The sequence below is a fragment of the Podarcis tiliguerta genome, assembly GCF_965153285.1.
Source record: "Podarcis tiliguerta genome assembly, chromosome: 14".
Classification (NCBI taxonomy): Eukaryota; Metazoa; Chordata; class Lepidosauria; order Squamata; family Lacertidae; genus Podarcis; species Podarcis tiliguerta.
The window spans coordinates 26,948,907-26,967,046 of record NC_139547.1 but is presented as its reverse complement, the minus strand read 5'-3'; the positions used below and the strand labels follow the sequence as shown (position 1 = coordinate 26,967,046).

The 18,140-nt window shown below is 46.7% G+C and overlaps 1 protein-coding gene and 1 long non-coding RNA gene across 2 annotated transcripts; both read left to right on the top strand.

Annotated features, from left to right (window-relative positions):
• Positions 1-52: 52 nt before the first annotated feature.
• LOC310663893 lies at positions 53-1,074 on the top strand. The gene is made up of 2 exons (XR_014504641.1): positions 53-550; positions 861-1,074. It is a non-coding gene; the product is annotated as an uncharacterized lncRNA (long non-coding RNA).
• A 4,478-nt stretch (positions 1,075-5,552) lies between these two features.
• On the top strand, positions 5,553-17,336 carry CLN6 (CLN6 transmembrane ER protein). The gene is made up of 7 exons (XM_083412287.1): positions 5,553-5,901; positions 8,466-8,580; positions 9,984-10,082; positions 12,069-12,257; positions 12,351-12,406; positions 14,433-14,558; positions 15,604-17,336. Exons 1-7 carry the CDS (start codon positions 5,858-5,860, stop codon positions 15,893-15,895), a joined length of 921 nt encoding a protein of 306 aa, XP_083268413.1. The 5' UTR covers positions 5,553-5,857; the 3' UTR covers positions 15,896-17,336.
• Positions 17,337-18,140: the final 804 nt, after the last annotated feature.

Genomic DNA, 18,140 nt, shown 5'->3' with positions numbered 1-18,140 from the left:
CTCTGGCCCTTCTCTCCTCTCTGCTTCGAGCCACGTTTCCGGAAGGGCCCTCCAGAGCTCGACTGTTTCCATATTTCTCCCAGGAGAATCCCAGTTTTGGTTTTGGTTTTGGGGAGGAAAACAAGCAAGGTGCCCAAAGGACCCCCTTTGGAGCCGCGCTGCGTTTGCCCCAATGGACGGTTCTAGTCGAGGAAGCCGAATTGCTGAGTGTTCATTTGAAAAGGATGTGGTGGAAAAGGGCAAACAAAATGACCAAGCGGGTGGGGCGACTTCTCTATGAAGAAAGGTTGCAGCATTTCGGACTTTTTAATTTAGAGAGAAGGCAAGCAAGAGGCGGCATGATCGACGTTTATAAAATCTTGCGTGGCGTGGAGAAAGTGGAGAGAGAGAAGCTTTTCTCCCGCTGTCACCGCAGAAGAATTCATGGACATCCAATGAAGCTGAATGTTGGAAGATTCAGGACAGATAGAAGAAAATGAGCCTGGGCAGCAAAACCAATAAAGAATCTTGTAGCACTTTATATAGACTAAGACTACATGTATCTGATGAGGTGAGCTGTTGTCTATGAAAGCTGCTGCTGCAATAAACCTATTACAGTACTGTATTATTCATGTGCTCTTTATGCAAAGATCCAGGATAACTCCCAGGCTGACTGGGTTTAGTATATTTTTTTATTTATTTTTGGAAACATATACAACAGGAAAGCAAGATACAAGCATATTGAGATATACGTGCCAAAAATGACATAAAAAACAGATATGAACCAGCTAAACCCAGCATTCTGCTGAGAGCAATCTGTTAGCCTAGGTTACAGCAGGTCCAATAAGCATGAGATTAAACTCTGTTTTTCGTATTTGCAGGGATGCCTGCAGGTTTTGACAGGAATCACACAATGATGGAATACAAAAGCCAAGGACAAGGAAGGCTTGTAACAACACATAACTTAACCAGAGATTGACTGGGGGCGGGGTACTAAGAATTCCAAAGGCTAACAATGTGAAGGAGAGGTTACATGATGTCACATGATGTTCATTTGAGTATGTAGTAAAATGAAACCAGTCACCAATAACTTTATTTTTGTTGCCCTCCCAGCACTCTGAAGTTTTTGTGCAAATTTTTCCACTAATGCCAGGCACTACACCTTGTAACTTATGGAGAGAATGCATGCTTTCATCGCATGCAAAAGGTAGCCCCGGGTACAATCCCCAATGTCTCCAGACAGAGCTGGGACAGAACCCTGCCTGGAGAGCTACTGCCTTTGCCAACATCTGTTGGGACAGCAATGTGGATTGTAGTGTACGGACAATATTGAGCCAGATGAATCAGTGGTTTGACTTTAGAAGGCAGCTTCCTCTCTTCCTCGGTTCTGTAAATTCGGCTTCCTCAACTAGAACTGTCCATTGGTGTAAGGTAAAAATAAAGGAACCCCTGACCATTAGGTCCAGTCGTGACCGACTCTGGGATTGCGGCGCTCATCTCACTTTACTGGCTGAGAGAGCTGGCGTACAGCTTCTGGGTCATGTACCGGAGCGGTACCTATTTATCTACTTGCACTTTGACGTGCTTTCGAACTGCTAGGTTGGCAGGAGCAGGGACCGAGCAACGAGAGCGCACCCCGTCGCGGGGATTTGAACCGCCGACCTTCTGATCGGCAAGTCCTAGGCTCTGTGGTTTAACCCACAGCGCCACCCGCGTCCCTATCCGTTGGTGTAAACATTAGTGTAAAGCTTGCCTTTTCTCTGTAAACCCCTCCTTTGGGCTTGCTTCCATCCAGTCAGCAGACACACCCAGAGCAGTGACTCCCACAAAAACACAGCAGGGGGAGAGGGATCCTCCAAGGGCTAGTCACACTCTTTCAAACACTTAAAACCATTTTGAGTAAAAAAGGGAAATGTGTCTCTCATTTTAAACCAATATGCTACTGCAGTCAGAAGTCTAAAAGACATTTGTCTTAAAGGTTTGAAGGTGCCAGAAAAGATTTGGAAGTCAGAATAAGGGAAACTGGCAGGTGAATGCTGGAATGGTCCTTGCTGGCTTTATGAGACCACCACAGTATAAACAAACACCTGCACCTCTTTGCACCTGCCAGATGTAGTGGGGACAGGTTTGATATCCCCTTGAACAGGCAGTGGTGTTCCTTCTGCAGACACTGGCTAGTGGCATTCCTCCTCTCCTAGGAACATAGGAAGCTGCCTTATACAGAGTCAAACAATGAATCCATCTAGCTCAGTACTGTCAAGACTCACTGGCAATGACTCCAAGTTTTGGCCAAGGGACTCTCCAGCCCCATCTAGCAATACCAGGGACTGAACCCAGGACCTTCTGCATGCAAAGCCAATGCTTTGCCACTGAGAAACGGCCTTCCCTCCGGCTTTCTTGTTGCAGACGCGGTCTTTGTTTCCCGAGGCTTTCAGGGGGACCCACCTATTGTCACGAACTAGTCATTTGCTAGAGCCAGCTGACACGGTCAGTAATGCGATCTTGCTAATTGGACCCAGGGCCTGTTTGGTGCAATTGTTTTGCCGTGGTTTCAGTAACAACAAAATTAATAGTTAATTGGAAGTCATGCAACAGGAGCCGCTGTCAGCTGTGGAAACTGCGCAAGGGCAATGCCATGCATTATGCATGGGAGGAATGGCCTGGTTGCGCCATGTGGTTCTTTGGATGGGGTGCGCATCAAAGAGGTGGCAGCAGGAGGAAGGGATGGTGAGCACAAGTCGCCCTCCTGAAACACACAGCATTTGTGTATATTCTCCTCTGGCTGTGTACACAATCCTGTTTAGTACACACAGTGCAAACTATGTAACTCGCTCCTGCAGGAGGCAGTCATGGCCACGAACTTGGATGGCTTTAAAAAATGTTTGGACAAATTCAGAGAGGATAAGGTCATCAGTGGCTAACAACCACGATGGCTACGCTTTGCCTCACCCTTCAGAGAGAGTAATGCTTTTGAAAACCAGATGCAGGAACCTGCAGGTGGGGAGAGTGTTGTTGTGCTCAAGTTCTGCTTGCAGGTTTCCCACAGCCATCTGGTTTGCCACTGTGAGAATAAGATGCTGGACTAGATCGGCCATTGGCCTGATCCATCAGGCTCTTATGTTCTCCATGCCCAGTGTTGCTTTGGGAAGTGGTGTTCACATGGCATTAACCACACCCCATATCTGTGTTATGAGCTATACCATCCTGCATCTATCCTGTTGCTTCTTATGAAATACTGCACTTGGATGTGTTTCCCCGCAAACCATCTTGGATCTAAATTGCAAAAAAAAAAGAATGACCTCGCTGCAATGTGTGCATAGCCCTCCGCTCCCTTATCTTCCCCTAATCTCCCAGGGTGGATAATCTGATGGTGATTATCCCGAGAGGCATCAAATCCATCACTCAAAGGTTCAGCCCGGCATGCAGAGACCTTGTGTCACAGATGCAGGGCACAGACTCAAAAGATTTCCATGCTTTTGATCTACGTACTGCAAATACAGCTTCTCTCTGCCAGAAATCTTGCTTTTGGACATAGGACTGACCGCTCCAATTAGAATGAAATCCCTTTAAGTAATAGAATCGTACAGTTGGAGGGGGCCATGAGAGTCATCTAGTCCAACCCCCTGGAAGGCCTTATTGTGTTGTGAGGGATGACCCTACCATTAGGCAAAGTGAGGCAGCATTTTGTTTGATTGTTGCAACCTGCCTTGGGATTATGATTTCACGATGGGCAGGTTAGCAATTGGAGCAACAGATGCAACTGTGGCTACATGCCAGCTAAGCAAAAGTCAGAAGCTTCTACTCCCCACCCCCCCGCACCCACATCTCTCTCCATCCTCCATTCAGAGAAGCAAAATGCATTTTAAAGGACACCAGCCAGAAAAAAGGAATGGGTGGAACAGTTAGCGAGGGGGTGGCCCCAAAACCCACATTCACCCCACCCTGCCTTTAGTTCTCCACACTTTTTGTAGAGGGAAGTTGGAAGAGTCTTGGTGGGCCTGGGCTAAGATGTTGCCAACCTTATTTTCCCAGCAGTTCTCACATGCCATTAATAGTTGCAGAGAAATATACAGTAATCAGACCTTTTCTCACACCTGCTCTCCATACCAGCAAATGCTTCACTGCTGAAATGGAGCAGGGTGCCATTTAAATAGGGTTGCCAAATATCAGAAAGTGAAAATCCAGACACTAATGTTGAGCCCTTTTTTTTTGGCAGATTTGTCGAGTTAGTTAGTTAGTTTGTTTGTTTGGCCAAAGTTGTTGAGCCAAAAATCTAATTTAAAAAAGAAAGTTTTGGAGCTATTTTTAAAGAAGTTCGCCCAAATCTACACTTCCAACATGGGTTGCCATACATCTGGACATTTCAGCGATTTTCACCCAGATTTTGTTTCCGACGGCTGAATCCCAGCTATGTCCCGGAAATTCCAGACGTATGGCAGCCCTAATTTAAATTGAATCCAAGAAAGCATGAGCCATCCTGGATCGGACTGAAAGTCCATCTACTTGGAGCTCCCGTTGCCAGCAGTGGTTGCCCAGATGCATCCAGAAATCCCGTAAGCAGGACAAACATATTAAAATATTTCCAAGTTTGCATTTTAATATAGCAGAATTGACTGCTCCCTCCTATAAAAGAATTAATTGATTGAAGTCTGCCAAGGCTTTCATGCACAAAAAAGCACATCAGCACTGTGTAATCATCAAAGTATTTACGAGGCTTCTGCTCTGGGCATCTGGCAATGGTGGTTCCAAGCCCTGGTGGTTGGGACAGGACAATAGGAACAAGGCAATCTCTCCCAGATGTATCCTCTTAACTCCTAAAGCCACCTTTGCCAAGCAGATGCCCTCCAAGTACTACTGAACTACAAACCACAGTTTCTAGGATTGTTTAGGGAAAGCCATGAATCTTTTTATCCCACAATTTTTTTTTACCGTTTTCACTTATTTATTCAAGAAGCAACAATCAATATTCAGCAATCCATCCCACCCTACACAGAAGCACCAAATGTCAATTTAATTACATTTAAATTTTTTAATCATTTCAGTTTTTAAAGAAAGGTATCATTCCGCAAGTTGCCATGTGTCCTTGGAGGCCAATAACCATGCTCTATCAATTTTGCATATGCAGTAAAACTGTTCCAGGCAGATTGAAAAATAGGGATTTTCTTGTCTGTTCGACTCTTTTGGACGTTGACCGTCCGTTTGTCCCTTAAATCCTGGAGTTGTGAGATCCCGATCTCAAACAGGTCTGCGTTTAGAGTCTTCCAATACCTTGCAATAGTAAGCAGTGCAGAAACCTTCAGGTGAGTAATGAGATCCTTGTGGGAAAGTGGCTGGGCAGTTTCTGAATAACAAAATAATAACAGGGTGACAAAAATGCTAGGATCCAAAGGGACAGCTTGTGCTGTGATAAAGCGCGCTTTTTAAAGCGAATCTTAAAGTGGCATAAGAGTGCTTTTAAACGTCTGACGTGCTTGTCACCGGTCTATCCAGCGGTTGCCAAGGACTCCAACTCCCAACAGCCTCCTCGCACAGCTAATGCTGAGGGATGATGGGAGTTGGAGTCCGGCCACCCCTGGCGGGCAACGAGCAGACCTAGAGCATGTGCAGAGTTCCTTTCCGCCTCCTGGCGTTCCCGCGCCTCTCCCGCGCGTAAAGGCGCGCAGCCACTGCTGCTGGTGATGGCGGCGGCCGGGCGCTGCTGAGCCTCGGAAGAGGCGGGCCCGGCCCTGCCCCGGCCGCTTGGCCCCGCCTCGCCCCCTCCCCGCCCTCCTCCTCCTTTCCCGGGCGAGCATGGAGAGTCGCGGCGGAGAGGAAGGCTCCCGAGCTCGGGGGCGCCCGCAGAAGACGCGCTAGGCCAGGCAGCCCCAGCGCCCTCCCCATGTCGGGCGTGCGGAGGCGGCAGGCGGCCTCGTCGTCGGGCAGGTGAGTCGCCCCTCGGAAGAGGGGAGATGCTCCCAACCCAGCACCCTGCAAGCCCCTCCGCCCCAGGGTTCTGCCAGTTGGTCCAGCCGCTCAGGAGGCTGCTTGGGCTGCAGCGCAGCCCTATGGCTTTGTAAGCGTGGGGAGACGTAGGTCTCTGCCCCGAAGGCGCTGCAGCGCTTCTCTGTTGCGCCGGGCAGAGATGGAGGAGGGCGCCTGGGGAAGCCGCCCGCGCAGGGGCAGGCAGGACAGAGAGTGGAGCCTCGCAGGCAGGAGGTCACTTGCTCCAAAGTGCGGCCAGAATCAGGGCCTTTTGATCAGGGACCCTCCCCACTTTTGCACAATATCCTATCATTGCTTGTGGTTTAGACGGTGTTTCACAACGCCGACTGCTTTGCATGGAATCGGTTTAGGTGCGGGCGGATTTCCCCCGCCCACCCCACATTTTGCAAGGCTGGTTCTTATCTGTGGTGAAATCCTTACAGTACTTTGAAAAAAAGGATTTCCCTGAGCAGGCAGGTCTAGTCCCCTCGCGGCGGAATATATCGTGCAAGGCATGACAGTAGCAGGAATTAATGAGAGGCCTCTCTTATAAGCCCCGAGGATCAACGACTTTCCTCGCTGATTCCCCCCCCCCCTTTAATACTGGATGGATTTAATCCGTGTTCTGAGACAGAATCTCATGCTTTTCCAAGAATAAATTTCTGCAACCCACTTGCCACGCTGTAGCACAGTTTCCAAACGGAAACATTTTTGTCTTGGTGCTGATGTATATTTTAACTTTGTTTTATTATGAAAATTTGTGGTTGCTTAATTTGTTTGTGAACCGCCTTGGTAATTCCTATTCGGAATGAAAGCTGGTACATAAATACCTTGAATTGACTAATAAATTGGTATGCATTTTTGAAAGCCTTCCAACACCAGCACCCTGGAAAATTCTTTATTTCCAGTCTGATGGAAGAAACTGCATCATATCACGTTTTTTAAAAACCAGCTGAAGTTCTGTAGAAGACTTCAGTCCTCTGAGGGTAGTATCTGGGACCTTCTCTGTGGAGTTCAAATTTAAACTAGATCCAGCTCTAGAATTGCAGAACCATCCCAAATACTTAGTTAATGAATCTGTTAGGTGTCTCTCTCTCACTTGTTATATTTTAATTTAATTCTTCATTCTAGACAATTTGTGTACTGCTTAATTACAACCTTATCCGAGCACATCTGTGTCTAAATAAATGACAAGAAGGCTTTTATGGGCAAAGGGGCTATTTCAAAGCAGCCTTCCCCAACCTAGTTTTAAGTGGCCCCCACCAACATTTTTGGGCTTCCATCAGGCCCAGCCAGCACAGCTGTATTGTAGTCCAAAACATCTGGAGGGCAGCAGTTTGGGAAAGGTTGCATCTAAGCCCAGAAAGCCCCTCTCTTTTGTCTCTCCATAAAACATGCATTAAAGCTGACTTTCCACAGTAGGAGGCAGCAGTGCTTCTGAATAAAACCATTTGTTGGGAACCATGGGAGCGAAGAGGGCTTTTGTGCTGGGGTCCGGCTTGTGGGCTTCCAACAGGCACTGTGAGAATAGGATGCTGGACTAAATGGGCCACTGGCCTGATCCAGCAGGGCTCTTATATGATGAGCTTCTTGAGTAAGAGACAAGAGACCTCTCTTGGGGAGGGACAGCCATCTCAAGAGACATGAGTTTTGTGGCACTTTAAAGATGGAGGATGTCTCTCAGTGGCTGCTAACCCTGATGCCCGTGTTCTTCCTCCACCATCAGAGGTAGTGATGCTTCTGAATACCAGTTGCTGCAATCTACAGGAGGAGAAAGTGCTCTTGTGCTCAGGTCCTGCTTGCAAGCTTCCCACAGGCATCTTTTTGGCTGCTGAACAGGATGCTGGATGGGGCCCCTCTTGCAAGGCCCTTCTGTGTAGCCAAAGGCTTTTGTTGACTAGTAAAGGTAAAGGGACCCCTGACCATTAGGTCCAGTCGTGACCGACTCTGGGGTTGCGGCGCTCATCTCGCTTTATTGGCCAAGGGAGCTGGCGTTCAGCTTCCGGGTCATGTGGCCAGCATGACTAAGCCGCTTCTGGCGAACCAGAGCAGCACACGGAAACGTCATTTAGCTTCCCGCCGGAGCGGTACCTATTTATCTACTTGCACTGGTGTGCTTTCGAACTGCTAGGTTGGCAGGAGCAGGGACCGAGCAACGGGAGCTCACGCCATCACGGGGATTTGAACTGCCGACCTTCTGATAGGCAATATGGGGGCATCCACAGAAAAGGCACCCTCTCATGTGACCACCAACCTTGCCTCTGATGGTGATGGGACTGAGAGAAAGTGCTTATCTTAGCACCCAGGCAGATTCATGTAGGGAGGTACGAGATTTCAGGTAGCCTGGGCCCAAGTCATATAGGGCTTTATAGGTCCTAACAAGCACTTGTGCCCAGAAAGTTGTTTTCGCAGTGGAGTAACCTGTTTTCTGTCACTGGTCTGAGTCAGCATTCTGGGCTGGCTGAAGCTTCCAAACACTTTTTAAAGCTCTTTCTTTACTATTGAATAACTGTTCTTCTTGGCAGGCATGGAGTGGCTCAAGAGGAAGACGCCTGCAGGAACCCCCGGTTTCATTTTGACTTGTGGTTTTATTTCACTCTGCAGAACTGGGTGCTGGATTTTGGGCGCCCCATTGCCATGGTGAGTGCCGCTGCATTTTCAATGCCACCCGGGGGCTGTTAAAAATGTGGGTTCCGGGCAGAAAGAGGTTGGTCACTCTTTGTGATGGGGGGGGGGGGAGGGAATGGAACAACGACAAATTTTTGTCGCAGCATTTGAAATTCCCCAAAACCAGGAATTGTGAGTTCCTCAGTTCCTCACATGTTAAAAGTTTTAGGACAGACAACGGAAAGTACACAGTGCCTTAGTTAAACTCTGGAATTCCATGTGATGCAGTGATGGACCCCAACTTGGCTGGCTTTAAAAGGAAATTAGACAAATTCACAGAGGCTAAGATTACCCATGGCTAGTAGCCATGATGGCTGTGCTCAGTTTCAAAGGCAGCATGCCTCTGAATGTCAGTTTCTGGGAATCACAAGTTGGGAGAGTGCTGTTGCAGCCAGGGACCTGCTTTGGGGCTTCCCTTTGAGGCATCTGTGAGAACAGCTGGATGGGATGGGCCACACGCTTGATCCAGCTGCAGGGCTCTTCCATCCATAAATTCCTGGGACAGCATTACCCAGGCAGCCTTTTCTTTGGAAGACAGAAAGCTAGAGATTTTGAAATGCATGCTTTATTTACAAGTACATGAAGGCAAGCTGTGTGTGCTCCTGTTAAGCAGCAGATCTGATATCCCTTGAGAGGGAGAAGCCTCTCATGGTGCCTTCAGTGCAGTGTCTCTACCTGTTCCCAATATGAATAGAAGATGTTCCTTCTGGATCAGGCCAATGGCCCATCTAGTCCAGCATCTTGTTCTCACAGTAACGCAAGCACAAAGCACTCCCCCCGCCCCACCCTTCATTACATGGGCACAAACTTCTGAAAAAGCTCTGCTAGCTGGCAGGAATGCAGGGGGCAATTGTAAGGGGTGGGGGTGTTCACCCTTCCTTGTGCCTGGAAATCCTCACCCACTGCCCCTGCCCTTTGTTTATGGGGCAACATGGGGTTGAGAACTGGTGTTTTCTTGATCGTGGTTAGAGCCTCAGGCTTGGACCTGGGTTCAAATTCCCGCTTGGCCATGAAGCTCACTGGATGACCTTGGGCCAGTCACTGCCTTTCAACCTAACCTACCTCATAGGGTTGTTGTGGGTATAAAATGGGAAGAGAACCAAGTATACCAGCTTGATCTCCTGGGTGGGAGGGAAGCAGGATGTAAATGCAATGAAGGAATGAATGAATGAATGAATGAATGTGGTGGTATCTTTTTCATTTACTGCAATCTCTGTTGCGCTTGCCTCTGTTGGGTTTTGCTGCACAAAAGCAGGAAGGAAATGGCTTTTGTGGCCAGCCTTGACAAAAAGACCATATAACAATATAAAGTCCACTGCTCATTGTGGGCTGCCTGTGATGAAACTCATCCCTTCTTCCGTTTCCCATTCTTTCAGATCGTGCTTCCGTTGGAATGGTTCCCCCTGAACAAGCCAAGTGCTGGAGATTATTTTCACATGGCTTACAATGTCATAACGCCCTTTATTCTTCTGAAGGTAAATTTTTGAGCTGTGTTCTTCTCTCATTTCTGCTGAGATCCGTTTGTGTGTTTTGGAAGGCTGAATAGCGGGGATAATGATCAGAGTGGAAAGTGAATTCTCTGAAACGATGGTGCTCAGAAGTAGTTCTGTGCCAAAAAAATTATCATGTTCACTTATTCGTGCCACCAGTTAATGAGAAAAGAAATTGCACCAGAGGAGAGAAAATTTCAATGAAATTCTCATGGGTGGCATGCAGGGTTTCTGTTGTGCTCACCTTACTCTTGAGATTGTTCATGAGAGTCTGTTCTTTCATTCTGCAAATCATCTTGCCAGTGGTCTACTTCACAGCTTTCTTAGGTGAACGCTCTCTGGTTAAAAGTTCAGGGGAAAACATCATAAAGTAACTCCTCCTGTGTAGCTTTTTCAGATCAGGAGGTTGCAGAAACATTTACTGGAGAGAGAAACACAAATGCCACCTCTCAATGGCATAGTAAGCTCAAATCCCCACACCTGTTGAAATTCTAAAGTGCCGTGTTAATGAGGTAGAACTATGGAAGACTCCTGTGGCTAAGGAAGAAAACTTTTACAAAATAGGAGGACAGATTTTGGCACAGTGCTTCTCGGAACACACACCGATACAGCCAAATGTCACTGTTAACATGGTAGAGCTTCATGATTGTGATGGGTGTCATTGGGTAGTGCTGCTTGCATTTCACATCATCAGTTTAAAAAATGACAATAGCTCTCCCAAGAATCATGTTACTAATGGCAAATGTCAAGCTTGGAGTTGGCCTCTCAGAGCCCAGCAAAGTAAACTCAGCCATGGTAGCATTCACCAATGACAACCTTCCCCAAGCTTTGGATGGTGTTAGGCTCTGACTACCATAATCCCTAACCATTGGCCGTGGTGGCTGGATCTTCTGGGTTTTGGGAGTTCAGAGCATCTGGAAGGCACCTGGTTTGGGAAAGCTGGTCAGTGAAATATTAGACGGCATAACTGCAAATGCTTGCCATAAGTAAAGCAGCTTTTCTCTGGCAGAAAACTGGGGCTAAGCAATTAATAATACTTAGCATTTTTCTAGCATTATTATTTTTTAGTGATCACATATGTGATCTTGCTGTAATCCCTACAGCAGCTATGCGATGCAGCCCAAATGATTCAGCAAAATAAGCTGTCGGAGCAACCTGCTTTTGAGTGTCTGTTCTCAGAGATAAAACATTCAGATAACAATTGTGTCAGAATAACCACATACAAAGGGTTTTGTTGAAATGCAAGCAGGTGGGTGACAAGGTAAGTTTATATAGGGTGTGTGTGTGTGTGTGTGTGTGTGTGTGTGTAAACACATTCAGGTCTTTGGAACTAGCAAGGATGTTTTCTGCAGTAGTTAGGTCAGTGTAAATGTTTAGGTTTCTGAACCATAGAAACTAGAATTACTCTTTTCCCCTGGCTCCAACTCTAACATAAGTTAATTTGGGACCAGTCTTCTCGTTTTATTCTGCCTTATATGAGTTAATGGCTGGCATTGCCTTTTAAATTTGATATGAAATTGCATTTCAAGAGCTTTGCAGATTGTGGTGGGGGTAGTATCAGCCACTGGTTGTGGGGCACAGGAACACTCTCAAATAGTGCAGTGGAGGCAATGGAATTCACCGCTTCTGCTGAGTGGTGCTTTTGATCCTTCAGGCTAATGCATAACAATCAATTGATTTGACATGGAAAGGGTGGCTGGATTAGTTGCAGGTCAGTGGAGGCTGCAGTTCTGCTTTTCAATTTTCAATTTTAAAAATAGTCCTTTCCTTTAGGAAACAAATGAAATTAAGAAAATCATTGGAACCCAAGAACTGAGAGTCCTGTCTACAGGATGTTTCCAGCTCTTGCCTGAGGAAGAGAGGGGTGTGTGTGTGTGTGTGTGTGTGTGTGTGTGTATGTGTGTGTGTGTGTGTGTGTAGGGCATGGTCTGATTGTCTCTCCATGTCCTTGAGAGGAGTTTCCCATTGCAGCTCATCGAAAGGTCCCCCAAGACTCTCCCACGGTCCATGGTGTACATCTGCATCATCACCTTCGTCATGGGAGCCAGCATCCACCTGGTGGGGGACTCCGTCAACCACCGGCTGATCTTCAGCGGCTACCAGCTCCACTTGTCCGTCCGGGAGAACCCCATCATCAAAAACCTCAAGCCGGAGACACTGGTAACGAGAGGTTTTGGTGCTTCTTGCCTGCTTTGTTTCTGCTGCTGGCTGGGAAACTTTCATTGGCTTGACTCTCATTTCCTTCCTTTCCAGATTGATTCATTTGAACTGCTGTATTATTATGATGAATATCTGGGCCATTCAATGTGGTAAGTAAACTGCAGGGCGTTTCCCACACATCAGGTTGGGGTATTGTGTTGGTGTTCCTTGCTCCCCCCCACTTTTCTTGGAGGAGAAAATGTCACTCAACAACAATAATAATTCCTATTTTATTTCATAAAATCTATACACCATTTAATTGTTAAAAAAAAAACCTTTAAAAAGCAGCTTACAAAGAAAATAAAACAATAATATAATCAGTAAAAACAACTCTTTAAAACATTCAAGGGATAAAATCCGTAATAAACTAAAAACAGATCAAATCAATCACCAGCATTTACATCTCTTGGTAGGCTTGTCTAAACAAAAATGTTTTTAGCAGGTGTCAAAGGGAGTACAGCAAAGGCATCTGTCTGATGTCCATCGGCAGGGAGCTCCAAAGTGCAGGTGCTGCCATACTAAAAGATCAAGTGTTTACAAATGTGGAGCTGATATGATGTGGCACTTGTAACAGGGCCAGTTCCACCAATCGAAGCAGTTGAGTGAGCATTTAAGGGGTAAGGCGATCATGCAGGTGAACTGGTCCCAGGTTGTTAAGGGCTTTATGTACTAATAGCAACACCTTGAACCTTATGTCTCTTTTGCAATTGGTTCCCAAAAATCATTTATGACAACTAAAATCATGGCCTGGTTTCCTCGCCTCCACAACACGTTTTTAATTAAACTCTGTGCATCTCTTTTGACTTGATCCCTTGTGGAGGTGCATTTTACAGATATCTCTCTCCCACATTTTTTTTGGGGGGGGGGCGGATTTTCTCACCCTCCATTAACAGTAGCATAAGAAGTCCGTTTCTGGTTGTGTCTGCATTTCGTTCTCAAACAGTCCTGACAGGAGGAAGGCGTGACTTTAGAAGGCACATACATAAACGATCTTCCACTGGGAAGTGGGGGGGGGGGGAGCAGCAGTAAGGACCCAAAATGAAATGAGCATTCTGGATTTAACAGCGATAGGCAGCTTGAACGGATAACCTTTTCTTCTGTTGCGTGTGTTCCCTGGTAAAATTGGTGACATTTATCCCTGGCTAATATGCGGCAGAATTTGGCTCAGAGAGACTTGACGTCTTTGGTTCTGGTTATTGACCTGTGATGCTACCCACTGCCCTGGGCTGCGGAAGGAGCAGTGAAATGTCCTTGCTGCCTCTTAACTTCTGCATAAGACCTGGAAGATGGCAGCTTGCATGAGAGGCCCCCTTGTGCTTTTCTCCTTAAGCCATTCCTCGCATCCAGTTCCACCCAGACTTCTCTTGCTGACCTCCCAGAAGCTCTGTGTTATCTCCCAAATCAATTGTGCTTTCGTTCGTTCATGTGGCCATGGGTGGTTGCCAGCTGCGATTAGATAACAAACCGAGCATCTAAGCCAGTCCCTGCTTTTACTTGATTAAGAGCTAGGGTTAAAGTTAGCGGTTAGTTAGAACAGCCTCCCCCACTAACTGGGGATGATGGGAGTTGTAGTCCAAGACATCCGGAGGATAAATTCACAGAGGAGAGGGCTATCATTGGCTACTGGCCGCAATGGCTGTGCTCCGCCTCCACATTTGGAGGCAGCAATGCTTCTGAATGCCACTTGCTGGAAACCACAGGAGGCGAGAGGACTCTTTTTCTTAGGTCCTGCATGTAGGTTTCCCACTGACATCTGGGTGGCCACTGTAAGAAGAGAATGCTGGGCTAGATGAGCCACTGGCCTGAACCAGCCAGACTCTTCTTATAAGGGCACCACACTGGGCAAGGATTGCTTGCCTGCCTGCCTGCCTGCCTGCTGAATGAATGAATGAACTTTCTGGCTCTCAGGGCTGTAAGGAGCAGCTTGAAACCATCTGCAGAGGACCTGGTCAGATCTCTGGGAAAGGGGACAGAGCACAGACCTTTACTACCACAATGCTCTTGTTCAGAGACTTCACCCAGTCTTCAGGCTGTTACAGCTGACACAAAGAACCCCTCTTTTCTGCATTAAATCTGGGGAGGGGCTGTTGACAGTGTCTGCTGATGGCTCTGTTGCAACTGTGTTCCCTCTCGCAGGTACATCCCTTTCTTCCTTATCCTGTGCATCTATTTTTCCGGCTGCTTCATCCCCATTAAAGAAGAGCAGCAGAGGATACCTGTGGCTGCTTTACTCCTCATTGGGCCCAGCAGCCTCTATTACTGGTAAGTGAGCCAGGTGTGGCTTTGGAGAGGGGGAGGAGGGGGAAGTCACAATTAGATGCTACAGAGCTACATGAGGCCACGGATGCATCATGGGGGGGGGGGGGCAGCCAGTGTTCAAAGGCTATTGCAAACATCCTGAATCTTAACCAAGATCCCTAGTTGTAACTTGGAAGTGTAGAATTTGTTACTCTTAAGTAAGACGCATCTGTTTTTAATTGTTTTTCTGGAATATTGTTTTTCTTCAAGGTTTTGCTGGTGCTGCTTTTAATTGTGGTGTAAAGTTGTCCTAGATCAGTGGTTCCCAAAGAGCATGGTACAGCCCTTGGGGGGGGGGGGAGACACTCAAAGTCAGGGGGCACTGGAGGTGTAAATGACTATCAGACCTTGAAAAGCTGAATCAAGTTCATCAGTTTTGTTGAATTACCGTATTTTCTGCACCATAACACTCACTTTTTTCCTCCTAGAAAGTAAGGGGAAATGTCTGTGCATGTTATGGAGGAAATGCCTACGGGTGGCATGCCTACGGATTTTCCTCCTCTAAAAACTACGTGCGTGTTATGGTCGGGTGCGTGTTATAGAGCGAAAAATACGGTAATTAAGCTAGATAGCTTTATTTGTTTTTTTAAAAATAACTCTTCCATTAATTACCGTTTTGGATTTCATTGTGTTCTTATCTTCCTTAGAAGGGTCATGCAAACCGCTATTCTGAATCATGCTTTTTATAGGGTAGGGGGCCCACTAGGGATGAGTTTATGGAACCAAGGGGATGGTGGCCTGAAAAAGTTTGGGAAACACTGGCCTAGATCATTTCAATAGTTATCACAACAATTGTTTGCAACCTGCCTTGATTCAGATTTCGTACAGCAAGGCAGGGCACAAATGTCAGAAATAAACTGTGTGCTGGGAAGCCAGCCTGGGAGACCTCTTACCTGAGAGGCATCTTCTTCTAGTGCTGAATGTCCTTGCCTTCCCCATGCACCTGCTTTCTCTTCCCTGCTGTATGAAGGAGCTCTCTGACCCGCGTCCCTTTCCCCCCTGTTTGCAGGTACCTTGTCACGGAAGGGCAGATCTTCATCCTCTTCATCTTCACCTTCTTTGCTCTGATGGCTCTGGTGATGCACCAGAAACGGAAAGGCTTGCTCATGGACAGCAACGGACGCTTCCTTTTCTACTCCTTCATCATCACACTGGTATTGATCGCCCTGTGGGTCGGCTGGCTCTGGAACGACAAGATCCTCAGGAAGAAATACCCCGGCGTCATCTACATTCCGGAACCATGGGCTTTTTACACCTTGCACATGAGTAACCTGCACTCTGCAAAGGGGGAGAGCATTTAACTTTGATTCTTTGGTTGGGGCGCGGGGGAGAGAATTTGAAAATGCAATCCTGGGCCCCAGTCTGCTCTGCTGCAAGCACCATTGAAGAGGGCATGATGTGTGCAGTGGATCAGGCCCACAGTACAGAGCAAGAGAAGTTCCTTTCCCCCCCCCCCACCACCACCAAAAAAATTTCAATGGCTAATCCTAACGTAGCTCAGATAAAGTTCTGCATTGTGGTCCTATGCAGGTTTACATGGAAACAAGCTCCAGTGAATTCATTGGGGCCTACTTGCAAATAAAACCAGGCCTACTCAGAAATAAATGCTGTTGAATTCAGTGAGGCTTCATGCCCACGTAAATTGGGTTAGGGTTGCAGCCTGTGTCTGTTTAGGATCACAGCCTTAGTCTGTAATAAGGGCATGTGTGGGTTGTACAGAGAATTATTTACACCCATTGGGACCCACCATTGAACCTGAAATATTTGTCTGCTTGAGCTCTAGGTTTCTTCATCCTTCTGGTTCCTATGGCTGATAAGGTAACCTTGTAAACACATCAGCAGAGTCTGTGAGGACCTCAGAAACCAGAGAGGATCATCTCCAGCAGGCCTCCCATGGTCAGGGCAGGTTCAGCGCTATGCATACCCACTTGTTCCCTGTTTTCCTTCCTGTGTCCTGCAGAATAAACTATGCAAAAGAGAAGTGAATCTGCTTCTTCTGTACAGTCTAGCTTAGTTCTCGCTGCCTTTTTCTTAAAGCCCAGGGTTGGGAGAGGCCCACCGATGTCTGCTTTTGGTTTTGAGAGCAGCTACTGCTGAAAATTTCAGTGGAGTTGCTTTTTTGTTTTTGTTTTCTTTATCTTAATGGATTTTGAAATGCCCTCTGATCATTTTGCAAGAGGAAGAATACCGTTGATCCCACTGGGGACCCCACTTCTTAAACCACTCCATAGAGCCCTGCTGGGCTCACCATCTGAAGCAGCTGGAGGGCACCAGGTTGGGGAAGGCTGTAGAAGAGGCAGGTGTGTGCACGCGCACACACAGCCATGTTCAGAACCTGATCCTAAAGCAGAACCTCAAGAATGGCCACTGAGGCATGCTGCACAGCTCTGATCACGCTCTGATCAGGAAGGCTAAATTTCTGCCACTTGTCAAAATGGATGTTTCCTCCTTGCCGCATGCCCTCTTTGTTCCACTGCCTGTTGTCCTCTCTATGCTTTTCCTCCCCTTTGATACTCAGGTAGAAAATTTTTAATTCTAAGGGAGGTGCACGGTTATTTCTTCAAAACTTTTTAAGGACTTGTTGAGTAGAACTTTCCTTTGTAACCTCAAATTCCTGGACCGAACCTTCATTGACTGTTCGCCTTCCATGACTTTGCCTTGTGTACATTTATCCTGAGTGTGATCCAAACTAAGTGGATGTAAAAGAGTTTGTTGGCAGAGAAATAAAAGTTTGCTAAAGTCCTTGTGGGCTGAGATTTTATTTTTTAAAAAAAACATTTGTTAATACAGACCAAGGTGGAATCTAGACACATTTAAGTAACACTGTGAAATGCCTTTTTAAAAGCATTTTGAGAAATATATTGAACTTGCCATAAGCGCACCATTGCCAACTAGTGTCACATTTGTATAATGCACTTAAAACACACTTAAAATGTTCTATTTGCAGCTATATAGCTGAGTCCCAAGTCTCCATTTCCTGAACCTGGCCTGATAGCTAACTGGCAGCCAGTGCAAGTCTTTTAGCTGCAGGATTATACAAGTGTTAAATAGCACTGGGTACAGGATGGTGCCCTGTGGCACCCAACAGTATGGTTGTCAGAGGGTCAAGAAATAGTCACCCTGAAATCAACCCTGAGACAGAAGTGGAACCGCTGCAAAACAGTGCCCATCTCACAGAACCTATTCAGGAGGATACCATGGCCAGTGGTACCAAAAGCTGTTGAGAAAACAGCAAACAATGGCGGGGTTTCATTCCTCTTGTCCTCTCAATAAACGTCATCCTTAAGGAAATCGAGCCTAATTCAATCCCATAAAAGTCCAGGCCTGAACCCTAATTGGAATGGGTCAATCTGATCAGTTTCATCCATGAGTACTTCCTTCTGTGTGGGGTTGGGTGCCACAACCTTCTCAATCCCCTTTCCCCCAAAAGGGGGTATTTGCAACCAGCGGTAGGGGTCCAGGGACATTCTCAAGAGTGGTCATATTTCCACCTCTTTCAAGGTTATCGTACTTTAGGTTATGAGGCATCTTTATTTATTTAGCCAA